General features: G+C 40.1%; 1 protein-coding gene across 12 annotated transcripts in view; it reads right to left on the reverse strand.

Annotated features, from left to right (window-relative positions):
- Positions 1–2,506: 2,506 nt before the first annotated feature.
- PIK3CB (phosphatidylinositol-4,5-bisphosphate 3-kinase catalytic subunit beta) overlaps positions 2,507–12,835 on the reverse strand; it is a 186,493-nt gene continuing 176,164 nt past the window's right edge. For all 12 annotated transcript variants that reach the window (XM_031009530.3, XM_055383439.2, XM_055383443.2 and 9 more), the window contains 4 exons: positions 12,375–12,498; positions 6,176–6,321; positions 4,628–4,760; positions 2,507–4,012 (listed from right to left, as the gene is read on the reverse strand). In XM_031009530.3, coding sequence (XP_030865390.1) covers positions 3,875–4,012; positions 4,628–4,760; positions 6,176–6,321; positions 12,375–12,498 — 541 coding nt within the window. In that variant the 3' untranslated portion in view covers positions 2,507–3,874. The remainder of the gene's footprint in view (positions 4,013–4,627; positions 4,761–6,175; positions 6,322–12,374; positions 12,499–12,835) is intronic.

Raw genomic sequence — 12,835 nt, forward strand, 5'->3', positions numbered from 1 at the left:
GTGGCTCATGCCTGTAATCCCAACACTTTGGGAGGCCAAGGCGGACAGATTGCTTGAGTCCAGAAGTTTGAGGCCAACCTGGGCAACGTGGTAAACCTCCGTCTCTTAAAACAAACAAACAAACAAACAAACAAACAAAAAATTAGCTGCGTGTGGTGGTGCATGCCCGTGGCCCCAGCTATTCAGGAGGCTGAGGTCGGAGGACCACCTAAGCCCAGGAGACAGAGGGTGCAGTGAGCCGAGAGTACGCCACTGCACTCCAGCCTGGGTGACATAGTGAGACCCTGTCTCAAGAAAAAAAAAAAAAAATTCATACAAATAAATTGTTAGGATTAATTAGAAAGTTTATAAGTCTGCTAAATACAAACATCAAATGTATTTGTGGACCTTTGCTCTGGAACTTTATGAAAATACAGGTTTGGCTGGGTGTGGTGGCTCATGCCTGTAATCCCAGCACTTTGGGAGGCTGAGGTAGGTGGATCACCTGAGGTCAGGAGTTCGAGACCAGCCTGACCAATAAGGTGAAACCCTGTCTTTATTAAAAATACAAAAATTAGCTGCACATGGTGGTGCATACCTGTAGTCCCAGCTAAACTCGGGAGGTTGAGACATAATTGCTTGAACCTGGGAGGCGGAGGTTAAAGTGAATCGAGATCACACCACTGCACTCCAGCCTGGGCAACAAAGCGAGACTCCAGCTCAAAAAATAAATAAATAAATAAATTAAATAAAATACAGGTTTGGGGGCTCCACCCCCATTTCTAAATCAGTAGCTCCAGGGCAGGGCTCAAGAATGTGCATTTCTTTTTTTTTTCTTTTTTTTTTTTTTTTTTGAGATGGAGTCTCACTGTTACCCAGGCTGGAGTGCATTGGTGTGATCTTGGCTATTGCAACCTCCGCCTCCTGGGTTCAAGTGATTCTCCTACCTCAGCCTTTCGAGTAGCTGGGATTACAGGAGCCAGCCACCATGCCCAGCTAATTTTTGTGTTTTTAGTAGATACAGGTTTCACCATGTTGGCCAGGCTAATCTTGAACTCCTGACCTCAGGTGATTCCCTGGCCTCGCCCTCCCAAAATGCTGGGATTACAGGTGTGAGCTGCCAGGCCCCACCAAGAATCTGCATTTCTATGGGTACAAAAAAAATAGTAAGAATGAATAAGATCTAGTATTTGATAGCACAACAGAGTAACTATAGTCGATAATTTAATCATAGATCTTAAAATAACTAAAAGAGTGTAACTGGATTGTTTCTAATACAAAGGATAAATGCTTGAGGTAATAGATACCCCAATTACCCTGATGCGATAATTACATGTTATATGCCTGTATCAAAATATTCCATGTACCCCATATATGTATCTACTATGTACTCACAAAAATTAAAAATTAAGAATTTGCATTTTTAACCAGTTCTCTCTGGTGATGCTGATGCTCCTCATCAGGGGACCACACTTTGAGAATGATTGCTATAGATTAACAACAATGAAACTTACAATAAAATCACTTACCCAGGAATCTAACAAATGATGTATAATATGTAAACACAGAATACTATAAATCATTGTGGATATAAATGAAAGAGAATCTAAATAAATGGGTACTCCACTTACATACTTTGGAAAACTCAATATTCTGGAGATGTCAATTTGTCTCAACCTTGTCTATAATTTAATGCAATTTGATTCAAAATTTCCATAGGTTTCTATTTGTGGAACCCAATAAATCTGAAATGTATACTGAGGCATTGTGAGTAACGAGCACAGATAATTAAAATAGGCTTCTTACTTTCTGGGTTTGAATACTGGCTCCATCAACTACTCTGTGACTATGGGCACGTTACTTAACCCTTCAAAGAAAACAGGAAAGATACAATTTGGTGCCCATATGGGAAAAACAATTGACTTGAACTTCACTGATTTGGCATGTACTTATCAAAGCCCTCCTTTCGGCTGAGGAGACCCCTCTGGAAAGAATGGTATCCATTTCTTCCTGGCAGTGTTCACCATTCTCCAAACTACTGACCTGCGGCCTGGTTCATGAAATGGTGGGTGGCTACTAGACAAAGATCTCTGAACAAACCTGTCCTTCCATAGTTCTATTCCTGGAAGTCTCAGTGAATCTACACCAGCCCCGGAAATGAGGAATTCAGGGGCCAACTCCCATCCTCAGCTGAGTTACTTCCAAGGAACTGGACTGCTCCAGCATCTGCCCCGTGAACAAGAGCTCCAAAGCAGCAGTCTGGCCTTGGCTCAGTGCCAAGTAACTACCCAGCTCTCAGGACTCCTCCCATATGCATGGCTCCTTACCTCAGGCTCCCACCAAAGTCCAGGGGGCCTCCTATACCATGCCTGATGAGGCTGGGAAACAAGGGGAGAAGTCAGGGAAGAGGCCATAATAAGCCTTAGCCTATTCCTGAGGTTGGTTTGTCTACTGACTTGGCCATTTCTTGGAGTTCCAGTGCCAAGTTCCAAAGGCCCAGTCTACCCATAAAGAAGAGGCTCACCCATTCCAAGAACAGCCGAAACCAGCTCACTCATTTATTTGACTGAGAACATTACGGAGGACAACAAAATTAAACATTCTTTAATAAAATTCCTATAGAAAGCTCAGTCATAGGGCAAATACTCAGTTCTCTTTCCCATATCACCGAGGATTGAGAGCTCCCAATATTCTTTGGAGAATAAGCAGTAGTTTTGCTGGATGTTGCCAGGACTCAGAGAGATCATCCATTTACACATTCAAACCAGTAGTTCCTATTGCACATATTAACATTACTTGCCCCTAGCACCCTAAATATATGGTACCTCAACAAATAACTTAAAGATTTCCGTGTGGCATGAAGCCATTTCAATTTGAACTAATATCCTTGAAAAAAATCACATTATTACAAGTTTTAATAAATACAGTAAGAAGAGCTGGCATTTTTCTAAAATATTGAATTTCAGATCTGGAGTTTATTCCATAAATAGGTTTCTTTTCATTTGCTTGCTTTCTTGGATACATTTGCTCAAGTATTATTCTCTATGAAGTGAACTCTTTCATAGATACCATATAAAAACTGTATTAATATGTGCCTCATTATAGAAGCAGCTGGAAGAACTGGATCACACAGTTACCTAACTGAAAAGTAACTTAGGAAAAAGCTCTGCTTTTTGTAAAACTTTAAATCACAGGCTGAAGAATACCAAAGAAACATTTATATAGAACTCCCACTAGAAATTTTATAAATATATATGTAGCATATTTATATATATTATATTTGCCTCACCAGTAGATTTTCAGCAAGTCTGGCTGGAATGATGCTATCATGGAAATAAATATTAACAAAAGAATTAATGAGTATCCACAGGTTTACAAGATTTCTCTGGAAAATAATCATAAATTCAAATTATATTATAATTTGCAGTTTACACAATTTTAAAAGGGAAGAAAGATGCCTTTCTTTTTAGCTTCATTTGGAAAGTAAGAACAGCCACCAACCCCCAGGTGTGGAAAAGTTGTTGGCTGAGTGACAATACTTGGTCACAACATTGAAAAGAAGTATTTACACCATTCTGGGAAGTACCAAATATTAGAAAAAACAAACAAAAATGGAAACAATCCCTAGTAGCATTCCTTGGCGTGCAAAGTCAGCAGGAAATGATTATCCATTGACAGTTTTCATGATAAGTCTTGGAAGCATTCAAAAAACAGAGGGAATCATCGGGGATTGTTCGGATTAGGTTCTGTGGGATGCCTTGTTTTTAATTTAACTCTGAGTTCCAGGATTTCATTCCCTTTATAACATCTCTAACAGGGTCATGTTCAATTTAGTGCAAGTGCAAAATGAAAATGAAATGAAACCAACAAATACATTAGGAGCGAAGGCTGATCATTAAGATCTGTAGTCTTTCCGAACCGTGTGGGCCATCCAGTTCACTTTAGTAGTCCAGCTTTCCCTGAGTGCCTCATCAAATTTTTGCTTAAACTGTTTGAGTGCTTCTTCTTCACTCTTCCCTAATGCAAGAGAGTCCTAAAATGGAAGGGGGAAAATATGGTTTTATATAACTTTAGTAGAGATGTGCAAATATCAAAGTCTGCAGGAGGCTGGATTGGTTGTGCCTCCCCAGCCACCATCAGGCAGCATGCTTCATGTTCTTATTTAAATATCATCTGCAGGAGGCAGAACCCCAAGATAGGGAGATAATATGACTTCTTCCAAAAGGTTTTTGAAGATGAAAATAATTTATAATTACTGCAGGACGCACAGCTGCTTGCCACTACCACCCAAATCCAGTAAGATGACTCAAGACCTACTAAGACCCTGGCAAGAAAAAGGCAGACTGTGGAAAATCAAGGTGCCAACCCGCTCCTGATCTGCGGTCTTTCAGTAATGTGAGTAAGAAGGCTACAGCCCAATACCAGTCTTCTTTACGCCCCTTCTACTGATGGGAAAATCTTCTGGGTTACAAGTTACTCTTCAAAATTCCTCCTTTATGTACTTCCCAGATTCTTTCCCTCCTGGCTAAGAACCATCTTAGAGGAAATGACTTTGTTCTACTTCCTTCAGCCACTTGAATAAAACAGGCAGCTAAAACTGAGCTCAATGCCCACAAAGTCCAAGAGAGAAGGAAAAGCGGTTTTATACCTTAAGATACTGTATATCTTTGACTGATGTGAGTTCAGGAAGCCCTGCAGTCAACATCAGCGCAAAGAGAGTGATGAAGAGATTCCCATGCCGTCGTAAAATCAGATATGCATCCTCACAACACTGGCGGAACCTTTGGGTGATGCAGCAAACCACATGAGCACAGTGTTAGAGGGGAGAGAGCGCATTTCATACAGGAAATTAAGAAAACACAGCTAGACTTTCTATTAGAATAAGAAAATTCCTACTGAACTAAAGGTTCATTTCTGATTTTTACTTCTGTGAAAATTGTCCCAGGACTAAAATCTACATAAAACAATCAATCTCTCTAACATCACAAATATATTTTTCAAAAACAAAACTAAATAGAAATTCTATGACTAAAGGCTATTATATTTTTAATAATAATCTAGACTTTTTAATTCTATGAGACACAAGAACTGATTATTAAATCAGTTATAATTATAATCCACAAGGATTTCTGAACATACTTCTGGGTTCTATATTTGTGGTCTGATTCCAGAAACTAATTTTTTAAAAGTCCCCTCAATCAGTGTCAGTGCTTTTGCTCCTTCCTGTCATCCTGCCTTCCCTCTCTCTTCTCTTCAAGATGGTCCCTCAAGAGGATCATCCAATGTTTTTTTTTTGAGATGGAACCTTGCTCTGTCTCCCAGGCTGGAGTGCAGTGGCGTGATCTTGGCTCACTGCAACTTCTGCCTCCCAGGTTCAAGCAATTCTGCCTCAGCCTCCTGAGTAGCTGATATTACAGGCGTGCGCCACCACACCTGGCTATTTTTTGTATTTTTAGTAGAGATGGGGTTTCACCATGTTGGTCAGGCTGGTCTCAAACTCCGACCTCCAGTGATCTGTGTGCCTTGGCCTCCCAAAGTGCTGAGATTACAGGCGTGACCTACCGCGCCAGGCTGAGGACCATCCAATCGTATCCCCTTATTTTGCCAAAGAGAAAACTAGACCCACTGAGGTATATTCTGCAGAAACCCAAACAGAACTATAAAGGATAGTGACAATCATTTGTTAAGTATGTGTTGGTTACATGATATGTCTCTAACCATCATAGTAGCCCTTAATTTCATATTTTTGTCCCCATTTTAAGATGATACAAAGGCAAAAAGACAAGTATTATGCTTGGGAACATGTAGGTAGTCAGTAATAGATCAGAGATTAAAAAATTTGCCCTGAATTCTGGTTCCCTTACTGTACTCCATACACAATGACAGCAGATGTCTTTTCAGCATCTTCCTATCAACTGTCTTAATAGTTTCAGAGAATGTTCTGAAACAGGTAAAAGGTAGTATATTATGGCAATAAAATATAATAACTATTTTAAATTTCTAGCATTCTGTTTCTCCTATCTGGGAATTTCTGAACCAGCACAATAATCTGACAGGCAAATTCCCCCAAAAGCTTCCTATAATCAGACTGAATATCTCCCAGATCCAAATATATCTCAGCTAAGAAATGCTGGTCCACCTGGTCAGATAAGAAAATGTTAGAAGTGTTCAGCCTTGGCACAAGGGCAGTACTCACCGGCCAAACTTTTCTGTATTTCCTGTTTTTCCTTGTTGAATGACATGGATGAAATCATAGGTAAGAATAAAAGGCACTCGCTCCCTTTTAATGCCAAACTTAGATTTGAAATTTCCAAGAATATGTCCAAAGTCAATGTGGAAGAGCTGGAAAACAAATGGGATTTAATTTCCTTCATTTTTCTGGTGGGTTCCAAATATAAAGGCAAAACCTCCATAGTCCTAGACCCCCAGGAACTATACCCATCCGCATCTGAGCCCTTCTCCCTCTGTTTATAGCCCACTGAGCCAGGTGAGAAGAGACCATATCTAACACTCTTAAGACTTTTACAATCAATAATAAATAACCCTGATATTAAACTGTAGATATCTAGTGGAAAAGGAGACTCTTTAGAAAGAAAAATACATCCAAAGAATTAAAATGTCTGATTTTTAAAAAGTCAAATAGTTCTATAAAACATAACAAGAAAAGAGTACAGGTTGGGTGTGGTGGCTCATGTCTGCAATCCCAGCACTTTGGGAAGCTGAGGCAGGAGGATCACTTGAGACCAGGAGTTCAAGGCCAGCCTAGGCAACATAGCGAGACCCCATCTCTACAAATGAAGGAAAAAATTAGCCAGGCATAGTGGCACACACCTGTGGTCCCAGCTACTCAGGAGGGTGAGGTGGGGCAATTGCTTGAGCCTAGGAGGTCGAGGCTGCAATGGGCCATGATGATGCCACTACACTCTTGCCTGGGTGACAGAGTAAGACCCTGTCTCAACAACAACAACAACAACAACAAAAAAGTACATCCTTGCCCTACTAGCTCCCCACATTGAGTGCTACTCTTTAGAGGTAACTTCTTCCTCTTCTCACTAGGTGTTTTTCCTGGTGTCTGCCTCCATTTTTCTAAATAATATGTTTATATTTATTTTTGCTCCCTAATTGTATATTACTATTCTTATTATGGAAGATAAAGATTTAGTACTTTTATGCTAACATAATGCTACACACTGTGGCACATTATGTCATAATTTCTGGTTACATCAATATTCAGTGTTTTTATTTTTCACACGTTGTTCACCTTTTTTCCTTTAGAAAACTGTATGCATGTATTCATTCATTCATTTAGCTTAGTGTTCTATGACTTTAGCATTAATTCTTCCCAAACTCTCCTTAAAAATCTACAAATCATCTTCAAAACTGTTTTCCAGACAGTCAGGTAATCTACTGGTTTCTAGCTGGGCTGGTTGTTCTCCGGTGCTGCTGCAGAGCCATCATCCTGGGCCTTCCCTTTCCTCTTCTCCCATTTGGAGCCCGTTTTCTGTGTCCCACATCACATTCTCTTTTGGTTGAGACCAGGGTTTCTCAATACTGGCACACACTGACATAGGCCATATAATTCTTTGATATGGGGTTCTGTCCTGTATGGGTGTTTAGCAGCATCCCTGGCCTCTATCCACTAGACTACCCCACCCCCCAGTTATGACAACTAAAACTGTTTTCATATATTTACAAATGTCCCCTGAGGGAAAAATCACCCCACTTCATAATTATTGGTTTAGGCACTTGTTTTGGTAGATGTCCTTATTCTGGCAGCCTCTGAGAAAAGATGCAGAGGAGTGACAAGTTTTGTGACCCTGCAAGTTGGAAAAATGTCTTCATTCTACCCTTTATACTTGACTGGGCATGGTGGTGCATGCCTGTGGTCCCCCAGCTGCCTGGGGAGGCTGAGGCAGGAGAATCACTTGAACCCAGGAGGCGGAGGCTGCAGTGAGCCGGATCACGCCACTGCACTCCAGCCTAGGCGACAGAGCAAGTCTCCGTCTCAGAAAAAAAAAAAAAAGTTTGGTTATCGAATTTTAGGTTAGAAATCATTTTCCCTCAAAATTATGAAGGCTAACGTGCACTGTCCTATAATTGCCAATGTAGCTATTGAGGAGCCAAGTCATTTTGACTTCTAAACTCTGGTATGTGGCCTGCTGTGTCTCTGGGAAAGTTTTAAGACTTTCTCTTTACGTCTGATGCACTGAAATTTCATAGTGCAGGTCCTTAGTAAGGGTGTTTTTCTTCCGTCCTCAGAAAATTTTTGTGCTATTTTGACTGGATATTCATGAACATTGGCTCCGGGAAATGTCTTAGTATATTATTTGCTTAGTAAGTGCCCTTCTTTCCTCTTCTTCTTTTTTTTTTTTTTTTTTTGAGACGGAGTCTCACTCTGTCGCCCAGGCTAGAGTGCAGTGGTGTGATTTCGGCTTACTGCAAGCTCTACCTCCCAGGTTCACACCATTCTCCTTCTTTCCGGAATTCCCATTAGGCTGAGAGTATACCTCCCTGGACTGAGTCTCTATTGTTTCTGGATCTTTTCTCTATTTATCATATTTTTTTGGAGATATTAAGGCATGGTGGATTAGAAAAAAAGAATATGAGCCAAACTGCCAGGGTTAAAATCCTGATATGTCTACTCTCTGTTGCCTTAATATCCTCACTTGTAAAATGGGGCTATTGCCACCACTCTATAAGGTTGTCATCAGGCCTGAAGGCATTAGATTATATATAAAGCACTTACAACTATGCCTGCCACAAAATATTTACACTATTTCTATTTTAACTTTTTGTTTGTTCCTATTTCTAGTTTTCAAGACCTCTATGTGCTGATTGTAAAAAACAGAATCCTATTATTACTTTAAAGATACAATGTATTTTTTTGCTTTGATTTTTAAAATCACCCTCTGTTTACTGCAGTTACCCTGTTTTCCCAGAGTTCTTTTCTTTTCTTCCCTATTTTGCTTGTTTGGTTTCTATCTTTCATGGTAGAGGTTTCCCTTAAATGTCTGCTAATCCAGTAGAGAGTAGAATGGTGGCTGCAGGGGCTGGGGAGATACTGGTCAAATAATACAAAATTTCACTTAGGAGGAATAAGTTCAACAGATCTGTCTTACAACATGGCAACTATAGTTAACAACAATATATTGTATTCCTGAAAACTGCTGAAAGACTAGGTTTTAAATGTTATCATCACAAAAAAAGATAAGTATGTGAGGTAACACACAGGTCAGCTCAATTTATCAAGTCCACAATGAAGACATACTTCAAAACAATATGTTGTACATGATAAACATATTCAATTTTTGTCACTTTTTAAAAGTATATTAATCCTTAGCTGACCATTCATATTTAACAATGAATCACTAAAAAGCTGAATGAAAATTCTATGTACATGGTAGGCTTGCTTGTTGATTGGTGGACTTCCTTGTAGAGAAACTAGAGAGAAATCTCAACTGTCAGATCTGCAGGACTTTTCAATGGAACCAATCAGATTTCTAGAATAGAATCACCTAGTCTTTTGATGAGGGTCAACTATACATCTGGCTGCCACTGTTCTTAGAATAAAGCAAGTGGAAGTGGCTGCAGATTGTACCATTTACTAGGCCGACTTTCACTCCATCTCCATTTTTAATATGGGACCCTTTCTTGTAGTCGCTGTAGAAATAAGTGTGCTTGAGTCAGAACCAGTTTCTTCAGAGAATAAATCTATCTCCTTCTTGGCATACGGAAGGGGACTTGAGTGCCTAACTGTTCCATATATAAGCTGCTAACTAGTTCTGTTTCAGCCTCTTTCTGTATCCCTCCTTGAACAGTATACATGGTGCCTCTGATTCCAGAGCTTTTATGGGACTTGCGTACCCCTTTACAAGTACTGACTTTCTATTTTCTCAGTTCTGCTAAGTCACTGCCACTTCTCTATCTCACTTTCTATCACCCCGAAGTCTGGTAATAGGTTTCACCCACTGTGGCCTATTTTCCTATCATCTTTGACTTCTTGAGTTTATATATTTCTTAATTCCTTATTATTGTTTTAGAGGTGTATAAGAAGAAAATGGAGATAAATCTAAGTGTTTAATGTGATTGGCCGGAAGTCCAAGGGACTCCTTTTAAGTATGGACACGAGATTCCTCAATCGTACATGGTGCATTCATGTATTGTAGTGCATTACAAATTCATTCCACATCAACTCTCAAAGCCCAAGCCAGAACTAATCCAGATTTCCAAGGAGATACAAAACTGTGGGTCCCTCATAGAACCAAAGTTCACACAGTGACCCAGAGAGATTTTCATTCTAGTATGCCTCTAATGTAGGAATTCCTAGGGGGGCTAAACTGAAAAATTATCTAAGATATCTCATCTGTTTTTGCTTAACATAAAAAGTGTTTACAAATATGTCACTCTGAAAAATGAAATTTTCATTTGAAAACTTAAGTACTTTATAAACAACACGGTCTAGATTCCCTAGGTACCCCAGAATGCTATTACTCACATGACTGTTCTCCCTTCTCCCATATATGATTAGGTATGATGTTCTAAAAGAGAAAATAACTCAAGTGGGGTTCATCCCAACTTTTTTTTTTTAGCATTGGTAATCTTTTTTTTTTTTTTATACTTTAAGTTTTAGGGTACATGTGCACAATGTGCAGGTTACATATGTATACATGTGCCATGCTGGTGTGCTGTACCCATTAACTCGTCCTTTAGCATTAGGTATATCTCCTAATGTGATCCCTCCCCCCTCCCCCCTCCCCCCACTCCACAACAGTCCCCAGAGTGTGATGTTCCCCTTCCTGTGTCCATGTGTTCTCATTGTTCAATTCCCATCTATGAGTGAGAACATGCGGTGTTTGGTTTTTTGTCCTTGTGATAGTTTACTGAGAATGATGATTTCCAATTTCATCCATGTCCCTACAAAGGACATGAACTCATCCTTTTTTATGGCTGCATAGTATTCCATAGTGTATATGTGCCACATTTTCTTAATCCAGTCTATCATTGTTGGACATTTGGGTTGGTTCCAAGTCTTTGCTATCGTGAATAGTGCCGCAATAAACATACGTGTGCATGTGTCTTTATAGCAGCATGATTTATAGTCCTTTGGGTATATACCCAGTGATGGGATGGCTGGGTCAAATGGTATTTCTAGTTCTAGATCCCTGAGGAATCGCCACACTGACTTCCACAATGGTTGAACTAGTTTACAGTCCCACCAACAATGTAAAAGTGTTCCTATTTCTCCACATCCTCTCCAGCACTTGTTGTTTCCTGACTTTTTAATGATTGCCATTCTAACTGGTGTGAGATGGTATCCCATTGTGGTTTTGATTTGCATTTCTCTGATGGCCAGTGATGATGAGCATTTTTTCATGTGTCTGTTGGCTGCATAAATGTCTTCTTTTGGATTAAAGACTTAAACGTTAGACCTAAAACCATAAAAACCCTAGAAGAAAACTTAGGCATTACCATTCAGGACATAGGCATGGGCAAGGACTTCATGTCTAAAACACCAAAAGCAATGGCAACAAAAGCCAAAATTGACAAATGGGATCTAATTAAACTAAAGAGCTTCTGCACAGCAAAAGAAACTACCATCAGAGTGAACAGGCAACCTACAAAATGGGAGAAAATTTTCGCAACCTACTCATCTGACAAGTGGCTAATGTCCAGAATCTACAATGAACTCAAACAAATGTACAAGAAAAAAACAAACAACCCCATCAAAAAGTGGGCAAAGGATATGAATAGCATTGGTAATCTTTAAATTTAATACATCCAGTACATTATCTGCTCCTTCTGTTAGGTACAAATGTATCCCAAATACTATTTCTTATATTGAAGAACAGGCCACTTTAACTACAAAAATTTTTTCAATAATTTTTTTTGAGATGGAGTTTCACTCTTGTTGCCCAGGCTGGAGCGCAGTGAGGCAATCTCGGCTCACTGCAACCTCCGCCTCCCAGGTTCAAGTGATTCTCCTGCCTCAGTCTCCCAAGTAGCTGGGATTACAGGCGCCTGCCACCATGCCTGGCTAATTTTTATATTTTTAGTAGAGACGGGGTTTCGCCATGTTGACCAGGCTGGTCTCAAACTCCTGACCTCAGGTAATCTGGCCGGCTCGGGATCCCAAAGTGCTGGGATTACAGGCGTGAGCCACCACGCCCAGCCTTTAGTAATTTTTTAAACAAATAAATGCTTACCATCAAGCAAGCAAACAAATGAATACATGTAGTAGACTATATATGAAACGAGAGGTGGTGAGAAATTGAAGTAAAGACAAAGATATGACACTGAGAATCACAAAAGAATCTGGCTGAGTTGCACAAGAGATTACGCTATACATAAGTAATAGCATTACTAAGGCCCTTGGCAGATCCTGAGGAGCAGCTCACCTGGCCAGTTTTTTTGACCATGATGTTGTCACTATGTCTGTCACCAATCCCAAGGACATAAGAAGCTACACAGTAGCCAGCACAGGACAGTGTAAATTCCTCAATGGCTCGGTCCAGGTCATCCCTGAACAAGAGAAAAGAACAGAAGCAAAAAAGGTTTTCAGCCTCCAAGCGTGTAGAGTGAGACCCAAACCATACCTCTGTTTCCTTTTCAATTGTGAGAAGAACACAGAGCTGCCAAAACCATATGAGAGAACATGTGGATCAGCCAAGGGGAGTGTGGGTGGTCTTCACAGGGGCTGGGCTGAGAGAGCTGCCTTCAAAGACATTAAATAACTGGGCCTTAGACATTCAAACGTCCTGGGAGCTGTGTTTCGGTGGGGCTGTGAGTAGACTCATGTTCACAGTACTTAGAAGAGACCGTGGCTTTGCTAGATCATGCTAGGGGTTGGGAACATTTT

This window comes from Gorilla gorilla, chromosome 2, assembly GCF_029281585.2.
Source record: "Gorilla gorilla gorilla isolate KB3781 chromosome 2, NHGRI_mGorGor1-v2.1_pri, whole genome shotgun sequence".
NCBI lineage: Eukaryota > Metazoa > Chordata > Mammalia > Primates > Hominidae > Gorilla > Gorilla gorilla.